Below are 22431 nucleotides of genomic sequence, written 5' to 3' on the forward strand. Positions count from 1 at the left end.
AAGGTTAATGTGGGAACAAATTGCCCGTCATGGGATATTTGACAACAGAAATGGAAATCCAACACAGGAGAGCGAAGGGCAAGGTTTATGGAGCTGAAAAGGGGATGTCACTATTTGTTGGGAGAGATCAGCGAGCATTGGGGATCGCATTAAATCCTAATCATCTAATCATCTTGATCAGGCACCACTTACTGTGCTGAAGAAAGTAGATCAGTAGAATTTGTCATTCCATCAGTTGTTCTGAAAACAATTAGGATGTTTGAAGAAATTTGAGCATCAGATCATTCTAAAGAAAGGTGACTTACCCAAGGTGCGTAAGGTGCAGAATGTTTCTCTTGCTTTGCGAGAACTGCTTAAGAGGGAATTGCAGCGCTTATGTGACAATGGTGTGATTGAACTGTTTGAAGCTCTGAATGGCTGAGTTCCATTGTATTAGCCAATAAATTTAATGGCAATTTGCGAATGTGCGTAGATGTCAGGGATCACAATGACTGTATATGGAAAGATCAGCATTCTCGAATAAATGAGATGGTGATGGGTGTAAGAGGTGCCCAATGTTTCACCACTCTGGACTTGTCTAGTTCTTATCATCAGGTATGGTTACATCCAGAGTCCAGGCACCTTACATCCTTCATAACACTAGAGGGTATGCAACAATGTATTTGCATGCCTTTTGGACTTGCTTCTGCACCAGCATTGTTCCACAGAGTCACGCAAGGCATTTTACAGGATTTGTCGAATGTACTGGTGTTCCAGGGTGATGTGTTGGTGTGGGGTGAGAACAAAGAACAGCATGATGAGGTTTTAAGAAATGTATTACAAAGATTGGAACAGGCATAGGTTTGGACAAGTTTGGTATGCAAGATGTGGAGTACTTAGGCCATACTTTGTTATATAAGGGTGTCAAGCCCTAACCCAGTCTGGTAGTGGCAATCAAGAAGCTCCTTCCCCTCAAGATAAGGAGCATTTAAGTTACTTTTTAGGACTTGTGGACTACTACTCTAAGTTTATAGATCATTTCACGCGGAGAATGCATGTGTTTTGTTATTTAATGAAGAAGGGGGCAAAGTTTCAATGGACAACATCTTGCCAACAAGCATTTGAAACTGTGAAGAATTCTATTACAATAATGAGTTATTGGGTAGATGCACTGGAGACAGCCCAGAAAACAGAAGGGAGAGATAACACCAAACACCTCCTGAAAAGAGAGAACTTTTGGATTTATAGACTGTCTACCCAGAAACCGGCTGGTTTAAATGACAGAATTGAACTGGCATGTTACTTGTAAATATTAACCTTATGACTGTACTGTGTTCAGAATGTGCGAGATTCACCCACTATTAGACACTATCTTATTCACATTTCAAACCGTGCTCACTTTAGCTCCACTCATAGAGTACTGACATTATTATCACGACCTTATGCAGGTTCGAATCGCTCCAGCATTTAGTTTACATTTTCATCCGTTTTTTTCATTTTTCGTTTTTTATCAATAGTGTAACTTTATTTTTCCTAATACACACAATACTCTTCTTTTAGCATAGTATTCCTCTCTTTAAACATTTTTCCGTCAGTTATACTGTTCGGATACACCCCATAGTCTTTTTACCACGTTCATGGTCACATGATCGGAGGTTCCTCCCCATAGCAAACACCACCGATGGCCGCTGTTTTTCCCGCCACTGAAGATTCCATTCCGAAGGAGTATTCTCAACTTATCAGGTTAGTTCACAACAGCGGTAGGGCTGTCGGCCCCCTGAAAACACTTTAAGTGTTCAACGCTTGACAATAAGCTAACCGCGCATTCTCACATCTCCCTACAGATATCACCGCAACTCCCAAAGGAAAGGCCTGTAAGTGAACTGCAGTTTTTTAACTTTTTCAGTTCAGCTAGTTCGTAAAACTACCAATATCAATTCACACTCTATGTGTAAACGCAACACAATCCTTAGCCAGAATCATGTTATGACATTTGCAAGATTTCGTATATGACATACACACACGAGGTTATATTTGATGTTTATGCATGATTATGTTTTTTCGGTTTAATTTCCACTTTTCTAAGCAGTATCATATTTTATTCATTTTTTAGTGTCAAATCCCTGATGAAGGGCATGAGAGAAATGCCCGAAATGCATTGGATATCACACAATGACATTGCCTGAAATACATAGGAGTATTATCCAAATGGAAAATGTTACGAAGTTTGAAACAATGAAAGACATATAAGCGTATTAAATGAACTATACATTCAACTTATATTGAAGTGTGTTGAAGAATTTTTTCCCTCATGGGAAAGACAATCTAGTGTGTGCCTTAAAGGGATGAGATTTGACACTGTCCGATCTCACATCTATGTAAGAATTCTATTACCACAGCTGTGGCTCTGAAACCACCCGACTCCAATTAAGAAATCATCATTGTGATGGAGGCCAGTAATTATGGACTTGGGACAGTATTGGCACAAGCGTATGAAAAAAGTGAGAGGGTGGTTGCATTGTCTTGAAGGGTGCTGACTTGCTGGTGGGGTGTGCAACACTTCTCAATTTTTGTGTGGGGAAGGAGATTTAAATTGGATACAGATCATAGACCATTGGTAAATTTGTTTTCCACCACAGAAACCAGTGGTTCCACACCAAGTATCGTCAAGGGGTATTGTCTACAAGAGTATGTGTTTTCCATTAAATATGTACCAGGCACAAAGAACATAAATGCAGACTGCTTGTCAAGATTATCCCTTACTGATGAAGCTTGTATCGAAGAGGATAAACTGATGGTGGCAAAAATTAAAGAGCTGTGTGGGTGGGAGGCATCAGTGAAGATTAATGGAAAGGGGCAATCTTAGAAGAAGTAGAATTTGTAAAGTTGACAAACCCATTACCATGAAGAAAGGGTGGAAAGCATCAGAGGATTTGTGTGTCTTCAAGAATGTTTGGGATGAACTATCAGTGGAGTATGGCATCATGAGTAGGATTGACAGAATGGTGGCACCAGGTCATTTACATCAGAGGATGTTGGTTTTGTTAGATGAGGGGCATGAAGGAATGCCAGCTATGAAGCGACAGGCCCGTGTTGATTTCTGGTGGCCGGGCATCGGCAGGCAGATTGAAAGATTTGTTTGAGATTGCATACCATGTACATTGAGTGATAAGTCACACTTTTTGCAAAAAGCACCCATATGTCCTGTAGCATTTCTAAGCATGGGCGGAAAATCCGTTCCGCTCGCAGATTTTGCGGATTTTCGGTAAATTCGCAATCCGCGAACGCTCGCGAATTTACCGAAAATTCGCAAATTCTCACGCAGCGGATTTTTTTTCTTGGTGATACAATTTTGCGGCGTGCGGCGTTCACTTACCGTCATTCAGCATTTTGCGAGTTGTTTTTCTCGATATTTTGCGAGTGCTGTGCCATTTTGGATCTTGCTGCGGGATCCAGCGGGAGTTTGGCGACCGCGATTACGTAATCGCGGCTTGCCACCTTGCACAGCACGCATCGCGAGAGTTCGCAATTGCGAACACGTAGATGCGGCGAGCAGCAACAATCTCGCACGCGCGAAATTACAAAATTTGAAATTCTGCACAAGAAATCCACCAGCAAGCAGCATAAACCTTCTGAAAATGATGATTTTTATCAGAATAACTCCTCAGGTTGACATTTGCCTGCACCTTTTTTTGCAAGGAGTCCATTTTTTTGGGGGGGGGGGGGGGGAAGGAAGTGCCCCACAGTCTCCAACTTCCTGTTCCTGTCCAGCAGGCTCCTCCCAGTGCTTTCTTCATGTGCTGGTCACTTTCATTCTGATTCTTGACCTGGAAGCATACTTTTTGTGGATGCTGCTGGATATTTGGATTTGAGGCCTTTTTGACTTTCTTTGGATCACTTTTGGATTAGAAATTTCACAAGTAAGTTGTTTGGGGCATTACAGTTGCTGAAACTACAATTTTGGAATTTTCGATTTTTGGGCTGTTGTTGTGGCCTTTTGACCAGGGGTAGTGAGTGGTGCATGGGCCTAGTGTTTCTGTGGGGTGTCTTGAATTTAAACATCATGGATGGCATGGGATTGTGCTGATTTTTGTGTGTTTTTCGTTTTTTTAGGCTGTTGTTGTGGCCTTTTCACCAAGGGTAGTGAGTGGTGCATGGGCCTAGTCTTTCTGTGGGGTGTCTTGAATTTAAACATCATGGAGTGCATGGATGGCATGGGATTGTGCTGATTTTTCTGTGTTTTTCGTTTTTTGGGCTGTTGTTGTGGCCTTTTCACCAGGGGTAGTGAGTGGTGCATGGGCCTAGTCTTTCTGTGGGGTGTCTTGAATTTAAACATCATGGAGGGCATGGATGGCATGGTATTGTGCTGATTTTTCTGTGTTTTTCGATTTTTTGGGGTGTTCATGGGGACAGGCCATGTGGGTGGGAGCCAGTTTGAGTGCTGGTACAGGCAGGCCATGTGCTGGGAGGCAGGGGGCCATTTTGAATGCAGGCAGTGTTCTTAGGTCTGCAACCATTTTGCCTAGGTTTCAACCATTATGGCCAGGGGTAGTGAGTGGTGCATGGCCCTAGTCTTTCTGTGGGGTGTCTTGAATTTAAACATCATGGATGGCATGGGATTGTGCTGATTTTTCTGTGTTTTTCGTTTTTTTGGGCTGTTGTTGTGGCCTTTTCACCAGGGGTAGTGAGTGGTGCTTGGGTCTAGTCTTTCTGTGGGGTGTCTTGAATTTAAACATCATGGAGGGCATGGATGGCATGGGATTGTGCTGATTTTTCTGTGTTTTTCGATTTTTTGGGGTGTTCATGGGGACAGGCCATGTGGGTGGGGGCCATTTTGAGTGCTGGTACAGGCAGGCCATGTGCTGGGAGGCAGGGGGCCATTTTGAATGCAGGCAGTGTTCTTAGGTCTGCAACCATTTTGCCTAGGTTTCAACCATTATGGCCAGGGGTAGTGAGTGGTGCATGGCCCTAGTCTTTCTGTGGGGTGTCTTGAATTTAAACATCATGGATGATTGTGCTGATTTTTCTGTGTTTTTCGTTTTTTTGGGCTGTTGTTGTGGCCTTTTCACCAGGGGTAGTGAGTGGTGCATGGGCCTAGTCTTTCTGTGGGGTGTCTTGAATTTAAACATCATGGAGGGCATGGATGGCATGGGATTGTGCTGATTTTTCTGTGTTTTTCGATTTTTTTGGGTGTATAACTGAACTGATGTTCCTCTGTCTTCCATTGCTTTTAGGTGCACAAGACTCAAGAAAACCACCAGTGCAAGGAAGAAGTCCTGCAGCGGTGTGTGTGTGCAGCATAATGTCACGCGACGTCACGTCTGGCCACAGACAACTCTGCAACTCGTGCAACTGTGGCCTGCTGCTCTGACCTCTGAAGAAGATGGCCCCAAAAAAAGTTCCCCGTAGCTCCTCTAGCAAGAAAGTTGCCAGTAAGGAGCAGAAGAAGCAAGGTACCAAGGAGACTGGTGTGTCGCCCGCCACATTTTTTGGGAGTAAAAAAAAAGTACGCCTGCAGCAGCAGCGGGATCTGCTGGGGACCAAGCTGGGAGCAGCACCCCCGCTTCATTGGGCTCAGTGCCACCACCACCACCACACCAACTTAAGTCCAAGCCCTTGAGTGCTGCAGAGGCACTTAGTCTAGTTGTTCAATCACCATCGACCAGTTATGTTGGCTCATCGCAAGAAAGTAGCAGCAATGTCCCTCAATCAACACAGGTTGTTGAAACTCATCTGACGAGTGTTGAACAACCACAGCCGCAACAACAACCACATGTGCAAGTACAAGCCCAAGTACTTGTGGAAGGAGAGGCAGCGCAAGGAGATGCGCAAGCAGAGGTGCATGGAGGGTCACAAGTGCCCCCAATTGTTGTTCCTCCAGAAGTAGGGGTACATCAGGAAATCGACAATCAAGCCGAGGTATCATTTAAGGAAGCCACTCCTCCTGATGATCATTCATTGTCTTCCACATCCCTAGCAAGGAAGAGATCAAGGGTGGTGTCTACATCTTCTTCAAGCACACCTCCTTCTTATGATACAGATCAAAATTGGGAACCAGCATCACTGCCTCTGAGAGTGAGGCACACCATGATCTGGCAAAGGTAGTTAAGCGTAAAAGGAAGCTAGTCCAAAGTCTCATAATTATGGAGTGTGATGAGGCTCAACAAGAAGTGGCGGATACTGCTGCTGATGAAGACTCTCAGGACGACGACCCAGTCATCATAAAGGTCACTGCAGCCCCAGCGGGCATGCAGCAAACAGACATTTTGACCCTAGCCTGAGAAGCTGCTGAGCATGATGATGCTGTCGACGAGGAGGCAATGGAAACACCACAATCATTGGAGTTAACTAGTACACCAACACGTACCGCTTCCATATTTCTTCCTCGCCAGAAGGGACCTCCACCCACCTCGAACTCAATTAGTGGTGGTGAAAGTGCACAACGTACTAAAGTTCAGCAATCCACATCCTCCACTTCATCTGGCATTAGCAGCATAACCACCACCACCAGTATCGCCGCCTCCTCCCGCCCCCACAGACATTTCAAGTCCGCAGTTTGGTACTTCTTTAGTGTTTGCCCATAAAAGGAAAACTTTGCAATATGTAGCATTTGTAAGCATGCAGTTAGTCGTGGTAAGTTTGGTACCAACTATGGTACCGGAGGCCAGAGAGGTCATCTTGAGAGACAGCACGCTGTCCAATGGTTTGCGCACCTAAAGGAGATCAAGGAAGCCCGAATTGCAAGTCAAGAAAACGTTGATGTTTCATCTGATGATGACGAGGAGGAAGAAGTGTCAAACACTTCACTTACACCCAGTACCCCTGTCAGCAGCACACCCCCTGTGAGCCACACTAAGAGTGTGGGAGAGAGTGAGACACCAATGCGAAAAAGTTCATCAGCGAGCGTAACTAGGTCGAAGAAGTCATCATCATCATCATCCCGTAAAAGCATGGTCCAGGGCAACATTAGAACCATGTTGTTTTCAGCAGCGCCATATGATCGCAACCACCCACTGACGCGTCTGTATAACACTAAGCTAGCTAAAATGCTAGCTCTGGACCTTCTCCCTTTTTCTTTTGTAGAAGGGGTTGGTTTTCTAGAATTAGAGGCAGCGCTCAGCCCTAAATGGAAGGTTCCTAGCCGGTTCTATTTTGCCGGAGTTGCGGTTCCAGCACTACATGAAGATGTGCTGGAGGTGATTGGAGCAGCTTTGCAGAAGAGTGCTGTTCACACTATACATCTGACAACAGACATGTGGACTAGTGGTGCAGGCGCTGATTACATGTGCATTACTGCACACTGGGTCTCTTTTTCAGGGATTAAAGCAAAGCTAAACGCAGGTGTTGACTCGGACCAAGTTTTTAAAGCTGCTCGGAAGCATGCAACATTAGCCATGTTTGGCTTGGAGAAACGTCACACAGCAGAAAACATTTTGAATGAGTTTAACACAAAGGTCTTTCACTGCCTTTCCCCAAAAAAACGCCAGATGGGTTATGTTTCCACTGATAATGGCGCCAATGTAGTTAAGGCCATGGAGCTGGGTCACTATTTCAGAGTGCCGTGTTTGGTGCACTGTATAAACCAGGTTGTTAAAAAATTCTTGAGTGATGAAGACAGTCCAGCGTGCGAGTTAGTGGCCACTTGCCGAAGAATGAGCAACCATTTCAGCCATTTTTTTAAGGCCCGGAAGCATCTGAGGAGCCTGCTACATGAACGTCGAATGCCAGTGAAAGCACTCATCCAGGAGGTGCCAACACATTGGAACTCAACCTTCTACATGCTTGAGCGTCTGTATGAGCATTATACGGTACTCGATCACTATTTCTTAACACTGGGTACAGCTCAGAAGAACCTGAGGCTGGATGCGGCGCAATGGCACCTAGTTAAAAGCCTGACAGACATGCTTCGTCCTTTTGAGGTCTTCACGCGTGCAGTCAGCAAGGAGGACTGTAATTTGGGAAAAGCTATCCCATTGTTGCGCATGCTGGAGCACCAACTGAAGGCGGTGTCTTCTATGTTTCAAAAAGATGAAAAAAAGCAAGACGCTTTTCTTTTGGCGGAGAAATTATTAGAGCGCCTACTTGGTGATGAACGTCTTAAAATTATCCACTCAGAACAGCTTTACATTTGTGCTACTATTCTGGATTCACGCTACAAAAAGGCGCTGGCAGGCCGAGCATTCTTTCCTTTTGATGATGAAGAGGTTACAAAGTACAAACGTTGGCTAGCCTTGTCAGCCAAGAGGCTTGAAAGAGAACGGCAGCAAATTGAAGGAAAAGGCAGTACATCAGCATCAGCAGGCCATCCCCAGTCGAAAGAATCCACTTCTGCACCTGTGGCTGTGGCACAAGTGACCTCTCAGCCGTTAAAGACACCGGCAACCGGATCATCTGCACCAGACACAACAGTAACATTGGATGCAGAAGAGGATTGGCTAACTCGGCTTGGGTTTGGTTCTCAAAAGGTCACATCAAAAAGTAAGCAAAGTGGAGGAACCTTGGAGGACCTTGAGTCGATGGTGCAGGACTATCTGAATGACTCAACAGAGGTCTATGTTAATGCTGACCCATTGGCGTATTGGCATGGGAAAAAAGAATTGTGGGCACAGATCTCCAACCTGGCTATAAACTACTTGCCTTGCCCACTCGCAAGAGTGTCTTCTGAATGTGTTTTCAGTGCTGCTGGTGGCATTGTAACTTCCAAACGGGCCCGCCTCTCGTCCAAAAATGTGGTGAGGTTAACAATGATCAAGATGAATCAGCACCACATACCACTAGATTACAACGTACGAGAACAAACGCCGGATAAAGACGAGGAGGACAGCAACTTAGATGAGGGAATTTGTTCTCTGTTAGGTGACACTGACCTACTCCTGCCTGAATTGGCAGAGTATGAGGATGAATTCTTATTCTTATTCCCTGACACCGAGCCCTGAAAATGAGCCAATGAATCAATAACTTTCTTTTTCGTCCTTTTTCACTTTTATTCCTGTGTGTCTGTCTTTCTTTGTTTTGCACAGTTAATATAATTAAAACTTTAATCACCTAATCACAAAAACAAGCCCATCAGTAGAACTGTCTTCACTTGTTTGCTTATTGATTTGAAGGTGCCACAGTCTGCATTCCTCAGGTTCACAAGAACATGCTCCTCTATCCTCCTCCTCCAGACTCCTATTTCCCTCAAAGCAGAGGGCTGGATTACGCTCAATGAAGAAAGACTCTGCACTTGTGGGGGTGTTCTACTTCTTTGCGGGTGAGTTGGCGGGTCTTGGGGCATTGCTGGGAAGGTCTAATACAGGATAGAAGTGGTTTGGACAAAAAAGTCATGCTGAATTTGTTTTTGCTATTTCTGACATTTTGCTCAATGTAGCGTTTTTGGGGGCCTGTTTGTGGGGCTTCCTGGTGTTTGTGGGTGGGTTTCGGGGTTTGGGAGCACTGCTGGGTATGGATAGTTTTGATTGCAAGAGGTTTGAAGCAAATCCATGCTGGCAGAGGGGAGTTAGGGCCTATCTGCAGAGCGCGCGCGGAGTGATTTTGGAAATTGCCAGGAAAATGACTAAGTCCCCATTTTTGTAGTTTTGCTTTTTGGCTGTTTGGGGGTGTTGTGATTTTCTGCGGGTGGGTTGGCGGGTATTGGGGCATTGCTGGGAAGGTCTAATACCGGATAGAAGTGGTTTGGACAAAAAAGTCATGCTGAATTTGTTTTTGCTATTTCTGACATTTTGCTCAATGTAACGTTTTTGGGGGCCTGTTTGTGGGGCTTCCTGGTGTTTGTGGGTGGGTTTCGGGGTTTGGGAGCACTGCTGGGTATGGGTAGTTTTGATTGCAAGAGGTTTGAAGCAAATCCATGCTGGCAGAGGGGAGTTAGGGCCTATCTGCAGAGCGCGCGCGGAGTGATTTTGGAAATTGCCAGGAAAATGACTAAGACCCCATTTTTGTAGTTTTGCTTTTTGGCTGTTTGGGGGTCTTCTACTAGTTTTCGCCTGGGTTGATGGCTCTGGGGCCATTGCTGGGAAGCTCTAATACCGGATAAAAGTGGTTTGGACCAAATCGGAGGTGAATTTTTTTGCGTTTTTGCTGACTTGCTTGCCTTTGAGATGCTCTTTGGGGGGGTTCCGGGTGTTTGTGAGTGAGTTTTGGGGCCTGGGAGCACTGCTGGGACAGTCTATTCTTGATTGCATTTGCTTTTCAGGAAATCCGTGGTGGAAAACAGGAGTTATGACCTAGCTGCACAGCGCGTTTGGACCGAAGGCTGATAAATATTGTAAGTATGATATTTCCCTTTTTGGCTGTTTGGGGGTGTTGTGATTTTTTGCGGGTGGGTTGGCGGGTCTTGGGGCATTGCTGGGAAGGTCTAATACCGGATAGAAGTGGTTTGGACAAAATCCATGCCGAAAAGCCTTTTGGCACTTTTTGTAACTTAGGGTTCGTTAGGGTTAGCCCTAGCAGCAGGATTGCATGTGTTTCGGGGTGTTCTAGATTTTTGCAATTGAGTAAGCATGGGTGAATTTTGCGAATCTGGCGTTCGCGAATTTTGCGAATTTGCGAACTCGCAATCCGCAAAATTCGCGAATTCTTTTTTTTTTGTGTTCGCAAGGGTTTCTGCCAGTTCGCGAGGGTTTGGTACCTTGTCGCAATTGCAAACTTACTTGTCGGCTCGCAACGGTCGCGACTATGTTGTTTCTATGTCTGGTTCATCATCACAGGTTCCCAGCACCCTCTGTTTCACCCCTGCCACCCTCTGTTTCACCCATGCCACCCTCTGTTACATCAATGCCACCCTCTGGTTCATCATCACTGTAGATTATGGGGGGGGAAGCAAGCACACCTGCCCTGCTTCAACTGACATGAATTCATTTGGGGTTAGTTTATTAATGTGTCACTGTTTTAAAATTCCAGGTCTGGCACCTGCTTCCTTATCAGTAATTTGCTTTCTGTTGCAGTGCAAGTTTTTTTTCCAGGACCTTTGTGGTCTACTTGTAGCTATGCTATGAGCCTGCTGTGAGGGTCAGAGCAGGGTCATACAATTGTTGCAACTAGCAACTGAACTCTGGAGGGGCCCCAGTCAGGAAGCACTACAGGGTATGGTTACTAATGATGAGTTTGAACTCTTGCACCTGCTGAGTGCTTTCAGTTTTGCAAAACTCATTTTTCTGCAATTTTGCGGGATTCGCGGGGTGCGAACACGTCGAGATTGGATTCGGAAGCCGCAAATTTGTGCGAATATGCGATTTGTTTTTTGGCGGCGTGTTAGTTCGCAAGGTTTTGTGCGTTTTCGCGAGCCGCTTGTAGCGCAAGGCGCGAAGTTACCCTCGGGGTCGTTCAAGGGCGCGGCCATCTTCTTTGCATGTCGTATTTCCGTTTCCGGGCGCGAAGTGTAATCTCGCAAAGTGTGCGGCTCGCCAGTACAATTTCGCGAGTGTTCGCGAGGAAAATCTCACGCGAACGTACCCGCGCGGTCGTGAACGGGCGCGGCCATCTTGTTTCTCATTCATTTCTATGGTTCTGGGCATGCTTTTGGTATCCTCTCTGTATCTCTGCCATCCTTTGCTTGTTTGAAGTTTTTTTTGATCTATTTTACTTATTATCTATCTCTCTATTTTTCTTGCTCTATATTTTTGTGTTTGGATTGTCTGCTACTTTTGGTTAATTTTAAACTACTTTTTTCAACTCTTTACTTTTCTTCTCTTCCCTATTCTATGTTTTTTTATTATTTAGCTTCCTTTCTGCCCAGACCATGGTGAAGGGAGCCGGGAAGCATCCCGAGAAGGGGAAGGGTCCCGCACCCCGTGCCCGGCTCCCGTGCGGGCGTTTGAGGGGAGAGCAGGTCGTACCCCGTGAGATATTTCGCCCGGAGGAGGTGGCCACACTCATTTTTTATGTTCGGCGCCGCCTCCCCAGGACCATCATGGCAGGCGGCAGGATCGGTGTCGGGTACGGGATCCGGGAGCGCCGGAAGCGGTGGGAGAAGGTGTGCCGGGCCATGTACCACCACTCTCGGGTCCGGCGCACCTACAACCAGGCCACCCACCGCTGGACAGATGTCCTGGACAGTGAACGAGATCTGCTCGACCTGCTTGGGCTTGAGATCCCCGGGCTTGGTGAGTAGCAGTAGCTATTTCTTTACTACTCTGTTTTCTCCTGCTCTGTGTGTTATTATATTGCAATTTTTTGTTTTTTACCAAGAGCAATAATGCTGCTCATTACATTGTAGGTAAATTATATTTCAAAATCTTCTGTGCATTTCAGGTGCACTGCTCTCCTTCTCAGTAGTGTTGCTACTATGCTTATTTGTTTTCGATTTTGTGTTCATTTCATTTGCCTGTGAAATTATGCATAAGTGTAGTTTAAAGAACTGCGTAATGCTAGACACTAAGGTTCAGATTTTTAATTACCGGCGCATCCCTGCAAAGTAGCAGGGATGCGCCAGTAATTGTGCGCCACGCCACCACCACCCATGGTGAGCCGCACTTACAATGCGGCGCACCATGGGCCCAAAACGTCACCAAAGCGTTACGCATCTGTGCCGTAAAGGCGGCGCATTGCTGGAGTTGCGTCGCAACGATGGCGCAGCTCCATCAATGCTCTGGGGTGCCCTATCTCCCCAATGCTGCGTCAAGCCATACATCTGCTTCAAGCAGGCGCAGGGTTTGAGTCACGCATCATTGTCGTTAAAGTGAGTGATTGAAATCTTGTAGATTTTCCTCAGCCACTTTTAGGATGCGTTCCTGCACAGGAACACCCTCCCTTGCGCCGGACCGCCCCCTGATGGTGCAGGGCTTTACAACGTGATGCATCTCCCATATGCGTCACGTTGTTAATATACGCCGTTCCATTGCGCCTCTTTTGTTCTGTGGCTGCGTCACAAAAGTCACGCAACAATGGAGCAAAAGAGCCGCAAGGGGCTTATAAATCAGCCCCTACAGACTCAAGTCCAGTACTTCCTTTGTACACATGGCGATAAGAAGAAATAGTGGTGGTGGATTGATAGTTTGAGTATTTTAATGACTGGTTAATGTAGTAGGAAACTTTAGTGTTGTTGCTGATCTGCAATCACGATGGACTTTGTCTGTCACTTCGGGTGCTGCGGACTGCTGCCTGCCAATCCTAGGCAAACCTTTTTAGTACTTTGTTTAGTGAGTTACATAAGAAGTTTCCAATACGACGGTCCGCAAATCAAGCAATACTAATAACGTAGTAGACCACATGAGATCGGTCAATAATATATCCTGTGGAATAGTTGTCTATTTGCTATTTCGCCAAAATATTTTGCTATTGTTCTTTTGAAATGTTTGATTTGGTTGACAAATATCATCCATGTTTTCTGGTCTTTCTTTCTTTCATGTTGTACATCAGCTCCCCCCAGGGGCGAGAGGACACAGGAGGAGGAGGAAGAGGGTGCTGTTCAGGATGCAGGCCAGGATCGGGCAAGCGAGGGCTCCTTTGCTGGCCCCAGTAAGTTTTAATTTTAATATAGAGTACCTATTTTTTCCTAGCGTTCCTCATTCGATTTTTTCTAAATCGTCTTTGATATTCTGGTAGACTGGATCTAAATTCTTATCCTGCCTCGACTATGACTCCCTGTGGTATCACTAGATTATTCTTATTAGTCTGTCTGTGTAGCTAACTAAGATTGCACATTTGGCAATTCCATTGGACTCCCATTCTAGTCAGCAATAGCTCTATGCACTGAGTGCAGTCCTCTGGGATTGTCCATAATGTTTTTTCAAGTCTCCTAAATGTTTATGCTTTGACAATTGCCAACAATAAAAAGGTGAATGACCACCAAGAAAGAATAAGATACTACTTTACTTTTGGTTTGGATAGTAGGACAATCCATTCTACTACTGTTGCAGGGACAAATCTGCACAAACAGAACTATGGACACTAAATAATGCATTGCTTAGCTTATCAATTATAATAGGTGCTGTTAGACTTTGCACATACCTCAGTGATAACAGACTTTGTAGTTGAACCCTCAATCTTCTTACTGACTAGATAGTGTGGCAGAGTCATTTAGCTCCCAAAGTCACCGATGATTGATCCCCAATGATGTCAGAGGCATGGACTCATGCTTGCAAAAATTCCAAAACCTTTAGCTCATCCACTCTAGTCTGGAGGACCAAAAACCACAGAGTCTACTTAAGTTTAAAAGCTTTATTAAAAGTAAACACATTTATTAAAATCAAGTTTGTCATAAAAGTAAACGTTTAACTGAAAATGGAAAAGTGCTTAGTGCTGACGATTAATTGGACACATTTCTTGTGGTCGAGCCGAGCTCTCACCTGGTTTGAACTTGATCCTGCTCGTGTTCTTAGAAGACAAGCTTCTGTCTGTTAGGAGAAAAAGTGGTGCGTGTTAAAAATAAAAAGCAAGCATTCATCAGTTGTGCCAAAAAGTGCAGCAAGACAACAGCCTTCCCTGGAAAAAGGGACGATTTTACTTTAGAGTAGACAGTCACAAATTATTACATTGTATTCTGTTTTTTCACATTTCTTTCTTCCTCCTAGACCAAATATTATATAGTAGTGAGTGGTGTATTCTAACATTATTAAATGTACTTTGTAGGTGGAACATCTGGAGACGGGGCCAGCGTGGAGGTGGTGGCATTGGACGAGGGGAACAACTCTGGGGAGGAGGCGGTGGAAGTGCCGGACAATCCTGTGAGGGATAACACGGTGGTGGCGGGCAGAGGTAAGCTATATATTCCTTACTTATTGAGATTGAAGACTGCAGAGTGTGCTTTCTGCACGGGTGTATTATAAATCAACCAGGTAGTAGCCTCCTCTAAATGTACTTCGACTTAGCTGTGAAGTTTTTGGCGAGAAGAATTCCAATCAGATCTGAGATGAACTTGATGGATGGGATGAACGAAAAGCGAAAGAAGGGTGTAAGTAAGTGTGGAAGGACGAGAAATGTAATGATGACTGGCAGAGAAGAATGATATGTGTTTGCTTGGTCCCCGAGGTGGCTGGGAAGGAAAGAATATGGTATGGTGCATGGCTGGGTGAATGATGAAGCAAGGATGGGTGGAAGGAGAACAGCCTGGGTGGGTGAAACAGAAACTGTATGTGTGCATATACTTTGAATGGATGGATGCCTGGATCATGGTACTATCTGACTCTTAGATAGCATATGTGTATCTAGAGAGAGTAGACGGTCACTGGATGAACTAAGTGTTACTTTGAAGAGCATGTAACACCGCACCCGCACGTCCGTTCCAGTGTAGGAAAGGCAAGGAAAAGAAGTTGTAATTTTGTCCAAAGACTACCATGATTAGTAGCAGTAGTTTGTATTGCAACTGCAAGCACAGCATATATCCGGTTATTACGGTGGACACTCCCTACCTCTCTTAATAGCTTTAGTTTAGTAGTAGTACGTCATTCATGTGTGGGTGTATCACTGTTCACTCAATAATAGGCAAAGCACCCATATGTCATCAAATACATCCCATGTGAAGTGATAGATAATCAGATTATTTAGCTTCTTCGTTTTCCTTTTCTAGTACTCATTTGCACTATAGGGTGAAAGCTAAATTAATTAAGCAGTAGCCCTTTTAACAGAGTATTCTCAGTGCCGGGCCATGTACCACCACTCTCGGGTCCGGCGCACCTACAACCAGGCCACCCACCGCTGGACAGATGTCCTGGACAGTGAACGAGATCTGCTCGACCTGCTTGGCCTTGAGATCCCCGGGCTTGGTGAGTAGCAGTAGCTATTTCTTTACTACTCTGTTTTCTCCTGCTCTGTGTGTTATTATATTGCAATTTTTTGTTTTTTACCAAGAGCAATAATGCTGCTCATTACATTGTAGGTAAATTATATTTCAAAATCTTCTGTGCATTTCAGGTGCACTGCTCTCCTTCTCAGTAGTGTTGCTAATATGCTTATTTGTTTTCGATTTTGTGTTCATTTCATTTGCCTGTGAAATTATGCATGAGTGTAGTTTAAAGAACTGCGTAATGCTAGACACTAAGGTTCAGATTTTTAATTACCGGCGCATCCCTGCAAAGTAGCAGGGATGCGCCAGTAATTGTGCGCCACGCCACCACTCATGGTGCGCCGTACTTACAATGCGGCGCACCATGGGCCCAAAACGTCACCAAAGCGTTACGCATGTGTGCCGTAAAGGCGGCGCATTGCTGGAGTTGCGTCGCAACGATGGCGCAGCTCCATCAATGCTCTGGGGTGCCCTATCTCCCCAATGCTGCGTCAAGCCGTACACCTGCTTCAAGCAGGCTCAGGGTTTGAGTCACGCATCATTGTCGTTAAAGTGAGTGATTGAAATCTTGTAGATTTCCCTCAGCCACTTTTAGGATACGTTCCTGCGCAGGAACACCCTCCCTTGCACCGGACCGCCCCCTGATGGTGCAGGGCTTTACAACGTGATGCATCTCACATATGCGTCACGTTGTTAATATACGCCGCACCATTGCGCCTCTTTTGTTCTGTCGCTGCGTCACAAAAGTCACGCAACAATGGAGCAAAAGAGCCGCAAGGGGCTTATAAATCAGCCCCTACAGACTCAAGTCCAGTCCTTCCTTTGTACACATGGCGATAAGAAGAAATAGTGGTGGTGGATTGATAGTTTGAGTATTTTAATGACTGGTTAATGTAGTAGGAAACTTTAGTGTTGTCGCTGATCTGCAATCACGATGGACTTTGTCTGTCACTTCGCGTGCTGCGGACTGCTGCCTTCCAATCCTAGGCAAACCTTTTTAGTACTTTGTTTAGTGAGTTACATAAGAAGTTTCCAATTCGACGGTCCGCAAATCAAGCAATACTAATAACGCAGTAGACCACATGAGAACGGTCAATAATATATCCCGTGGAATAGTTGTCTATTTGCTATTTCGCCAAAATATTTTGTTATTGTTCTTTTGAAATGTTTGATTTGGTTGACAAATATCATCCATGTTTTCTGGTCTTTCTTTCTTTCATGTTGTACATCAGCTCCCCCCAGGGGCGAGAGGACACAGGAGGAGGAGGAGGAGGGTGCTGTTCAGGATGCAGGCCAGGATCGGGCAGGCGAGGGCTCCTTTGCTGGCCCCAGTAAGTTTTAATTTTAATATAGAGTACTTATTTCCTAGCGTTCCTCATTCGATTTTTTCTAAATCGTCTTTGATATTCTGGTAGACTGGATCTAAATTCTTATCCTGCCTCGACTATGACTCCCTGTGGTATTACTAGATTATTCTTATTAGTCTGTCTGTGTAGCTAACTAAGATTGCACATTTGGCAATTCCATTGGACTCCCATTCTAGTCAGCAATAGCTCTATGCACTGAGTGCAGTCCTCTGGGATTGTCCATAATATTATTTCAAGTCTCCTAAATGTTTATTCTTTGACAATTGCCAACAAAAAAAAGGTGAAAAAAAAATGCCACCCGTAATACAAAAGTAAGAGTCTTACCACCTGCATGTACTGGACCGGTACAGTAACGCAAGTCTCTCTCACTCATCATGGTGTGCGTCTGTTTTTCTCGGGTGCAAGTTCACTGCACTGGCATTATGCCGGCTTGCATAAGATAACGTACCAATTTTCCTAAACAAGAGAGAAGAAGAAGAATAAGACTGGTGTACTGTCATAGTCGACTGTAATGGAAGTCCATAGTGCTCGTAGCATTTGTTCCTTAAACTCCCACTAATGTTAGAGCAAGGATGAAGAAGTCGGAGGTTACATAGATACTGTCCTCAATAGTTATGTACTGTGCTTTCAATTTGCTACTTGTACTGTGACACAACTTTCTGCTCAATCATTTTGTGTTAATCTTAAGTAGCATTGGTTACAGACTATGTCTTTCTTTCTTCATATAGTTGCTCCTTCCAAATCCAACGGACCATCAAGGAGGAGGGAGCTGGCTCGAATGGCCCGGCAACGGAGGCTGGATGCCACTGTCGCCGAATATCGGCGGCTGGTGGCCCTGGAGGAGGAGGAGACGCAGTCTACCGGTACAACAACAACATCCACTGGAACAGCTGCATCCTCCTCCGTGCCCCCACGGGCTACCAGCCAGCGCAGTGCTCCAGCGGTACGGAGCCGGGCTACCAAAGCCAACCGCCACCGCCGAGCAGCAAAACAGCAGCTGCCCCCCACAGGATTTGCAAGGCACGCCAGCACCGCTTGTGCCTCAGAGTGTCCTAAGCTATAAGAACTTGGTGGAGGGCCTCCGCTTCGACCATGCCACCCTCCGCAAGGAGCATGATGCCCTGGCCGCTAAAGTCAACAGCACCCTGCCATAGTGTCCCTTGCCCCTTTTTTAGAGACTTTTGGGGGGTGGGAATTGGGAGTTGGGTTTTTTCCAACCAAACGCTTATCTTACCTGTAATTTGTGTTTGAAAGTAGGGCTAGACCCAGGGCTGGCTTCACGGGAAATGGGGATTAAGGTTGGTAATCCAGGGCGGATGAAATTTCCTCCTCATTGCGGTGGTACTAGTGGTGTGACACAGTGGCAGTTGCATGCCTATGGAGAAAAAGAAAATGAAACCTGGTTTGTCCTTACTGTAGCATTACAACGGTACGATAGAGAATATAGCAGGTGACAGTACACTAGAACAGTGCCACAATGTAGCCTAACAAATGGTAAAGTATTGATAGTATAACTTGTACTTGTGTTGGATTTCTTTGACATGGGCTACTACTACAAGAAATAGTACTGAAGCTGAGTAAGTCTAGAATATATCCTCGGATTCCTTCACCAGCCTGTTGCTATGACCTTATCCTCCCCAGCAAATGTGTGGAATTATTGATGTCATTAGTCACACATCAAGCAAAACCACACAGCCGGGGGGAAGAGGGTTAGGGTTTGTAAAATGGATGGGAATGGGGGTTTCTTTTTGGGTAGGTTTTGTTGAGAGAAAAAAAAAAGCACAGCATGGACAAACAATAATTGAACATAAAGAAATGTTTGGGTACAAAGCTAACCATAAATCTTTTACGTGACATAAAGGAAGTGCATGCACTACTGAATGCATTGTTACTGAAAAGTAAGTAGTACTTTCGACAACCGTGAATGACAGAATGCGACAGTACAGGGATACATTAAATTAGGTTTAAAAAATAGCTGAAGTAAAACCTATAGAATGGCTGTAGGGATCAATTTAGAAGCAGAGAGAGATCCAAGAAATGCAGTCACACTCATAGAAGAAAACAATGGATACTGTATCTGTATGTTGTTGTTGTCCTATGAAATTTGGTAAGTAAGTTGTATGCAGCAAACAATTCCTCTTATTAGCGGCACTCCTCCATTACAGCTGACGCTTCGTCCATCAATGTTGGTGACCAGAAGACACCCTGTCCACTGCCTGCCTGGCGGATGCTGAATTGCGGCTCGCTAATGTGAAGCCTGACTCCATCCTTTTTCCCCATTGCACAGACTGAAACCCGGCCTGTAATTATTGAACGAAAAACAGGAAGTGATATAATATTACAACACCACTGATAAATAAATATAAGGTATGTACACTGTGTAGTGCAAAAAGTCACACTTTGATTTTCCTAATAGACAGTACAATATTTTTGAAAGTGCGTACTCTGTCTGAGTCACCTTTTGAAGGATAAATAAGTATGGGCAAATTAATTTAGCGGATCTTTCCCCTCAAGCTAGGTGTACTGTAAACTGTGTTTTAGAACAAAATTAGACCTTCCCAGCAGTGCTCCCACCCAGACCCTTACTAAAGCCAGTCGCAAACATGTAGAAGACCCCCAATCAGATCTCAAAAAACGAGGCCTAGCAGAAAACTGGTGACAAAACGTACTTTGAAGGCCCAAATGCCCCCTTACCCACCGTGGATTGTATAAAAACCACTTGCAAGCAAGCAAAAGTATCCATAGCCAGCATCGCTCCAAGACTCAAACCCCCCCCCCACCTAAACACATGCAATAGAAATAGTGCTAACCCTAACGAGCCATAAGTTAAGAATAGTGGCAAAGACTTTCTTTAACTATGCCAAATCCCCCCTTTCCCACCATGGATTTTCTTCAAATGACTTGCAACCAAAATTACACATTCTCACGAGTGCTCTAAGACTCCAGAACTCAGTTGAAAAAAACCTAGAACACCCCGAAACACATGCAATCCTGCTGCTAGGGCTAACCCTAACGAACCCTAAGTTACAAAAAGTGCCAAAAGGCTTTTCCTTATGGATTTTGTCCCAACCACTTCTATCCGGTATTAGACCTTCCCAGGAATGCCCCAAGACCCGCCAACCCACCCGCCAAAAAGCACAACACCCCCAAACAGCCAAAAAGGAAAATCTCATACTTACAATATTTCTCTGCCTTCGGTCCAAACGCGCTGTGCAGCTAGGCCATAACTCCCGTTTTCCACCACGGATTTCCTGAAAAGCAAATGCAATCAAGATTAGACTGTCCCAGCAGTGCTCCCAGATCCCAAAACTCACCCACAAACACCCGGAACCCCCCCAAAGAGCACCTCAAAGGCAAGCAAGTCAGCAAAAACACAAAATAATTTCCGCCTCCGATTTAGTCCAAACCACTTTTATCCGGTATTAGAGCTTCCCAGCAATGGCCCCAGAGCCGTCAACCCAGGAGAAAACTAGTAGAAGACCCCCAAACAGCCAAAAAGCAAAAGTACAAAAATGGGGACTTAGTCATTTTCTTGCCAATTTCCCAAATCACTCCGTGCGCGCTCTGCAGCTAGGCCCTAACTCCCCTCTGCCAACATGGATTTGCTTCAAACCTCTTGCAAACTAAAGTATCCATAGCCAGCAGTGCTCCCAGACCCCGAAACCCACCCACAAACACCAGAAAGCCCCCAAAACAGGCCCACGAAAACGCTACATTGAGCAAAATGTCAGAAATAGCAAAAAAAAATTCTGCATGGATTTTGTCCCAACCACTTCTATCCGGTATTAGACCTTTCCAGGAATGCCCCAAGACCCGCCAACCCACCCGCCAAAAAGCACAACACCCCCAAACAGCCAAAAAGGAAAATCTCATACTTACAATATTTCTCGGCCTTCGGTCCAAACGCGCTGTGCAGCTAGGCCATAACTCCCGTTTTCCACCACGGATTTCCTGAAAAGCAAATGCAATCAAGAATAGACTGTCCCAGCAGTGCTCCCAGACCCCAAAACTCACCCACAAACACCCGGAACCCCCCCAATCAAAGGCAAGCAAGTCAGCAAAAACACAAAAAAATGTCCTCCTTCGATTTGGTCCAAACCACTTTTATCCGGTATTAGAGCTTCCCAGCAATGGCCCCAGAGCCGTCAACCCAGGAGAAAACTAGTAGAAGACCCCCAAACAGCCCCAAAAAAGTATAAAAATGGGGACTTAGTCATTTTCTTGCCAATTTCCCAAATCACTTCGCGTGCGCTCTGCAGCTAGGCCCTAACTCCCCTCTGCCACCATGGATTTGCTTCAAACCTCTTGCAAACTAAAGTATCCATAGCCAGCAGTGCTCCCAGACCCCGAAACCCACCCACAAACACCAGGAAGCCCCCCAAACAGGCCCACGAAAACGCTACATTGAGCAAAATGTCAGAAATAGCAAAAAAAAATTCAACATGGATTTTGTCCCAACCACTTCTATCCAGTATTAGACATTCCCAGGAATGCCCCAAGACCCGCCAACCCACCCGCCAAAAAGCACAACACCCCCAAACAGCCAAAAAGGAAAATCTCATACTTACAATATTTCTCGGCCTTTGGTCCAAACGCGCTGTGCAGCTAGGCCATAACTCCCGTTTTCCACCAGGGATTTCCTGAAAAGCAAATGCAATCAAGATTAGACTGTCCCAGCAGTGGTCCCAGACCCCAAAACCCACCCACAAACACCAGGAACCCCCCCAAAGACCACCTCAAAGGCAAGCAAGTCAGCAAAAACACAAAAAAATGTCCTCCTTCGATTTGGTCCAAACCACTTTTATCCGGTATTAGAGCTTCCCAGCAATGGCCCCAGAGCCGTCAACCCAGGAGAAAACTAGTAGAAGAACCCCAAACAGCCAAAAAGCAAAAGAATAAAAATGGGGACTTAGTCATTTTCTTGCCAATTTCCCAAATCACTCCGCGTGCGCTCTGCAGCTAGGCCCTAACTCCCCTCTGCCACCATGGATTTGCTTCAAACCTCTTGCAAACTAAAGTATCCATAGCCAGCAGTGCTCCCAGACCCCGAAACCCACCCACAAACACCAGGAAGCCCCCCAAACAGGCCCCCGAAAACGCTACATTGAGCAAAATGTCAGAAGTAGCAAAAAAAATTCTGTTCTGCATGGATTTTGTCCCAACCACTTCTATCCGGTATTAGACCTTCCCAGAAATGCCCCAAGACCCGCCAACCCACCCACCAAAAAGCAAAACACCCCCAAACAGCCAAAAAGGAAAATCTCATACTTACAATATTTCTCGGCCTTCGGTCCAAACGCGCTGTGCAGCTAGGCCATAACTCCCGTTTTCCACCACGGATTTCCTGAAAAGCAAATGCAATCA

General features: G+C 45.3%; 1 protein-coding gene across 1 annotated transcript; it reads left to right on the forward strand.

The window, feature by feature from the left end:
- The first annotated feature begins 7619 nt into the window (after positions 1 to 7619).
- Positions 7620 to 8915, forward strand: LOC147747164 (zinc finger BED domain-containing protein 6-like). The gene has a single exon (XM_086936172.1). It carries the CDS (start codon positions 7632 to 7634, stop codon positions 8913 to 8915), a length of 1284 nt encoding a protein of 427 aa, XP_086792298.1. The 5' UTR covers positions 7620 to 7631.
- Positions 8916 to 22431: the final 13516 nt, after the last annotated feature.

The sequence above is a fragment of the Lissotriton vulgaris genome, chromosome 1_1, assembly GCF_964263255.1.
Source record: "Lissotriton vulgaris chromosome 1_1, aLisVul1.2, whole genome shotgun sequence".
In the NCBI taxonomy this organism is placed as follows: domain Eukaryota; kingdom Metazoa; phylum Chordata; class Amphibia; order Caudata; family Salamandridae; genus Lissotriton; species Lissotriton vulgaris.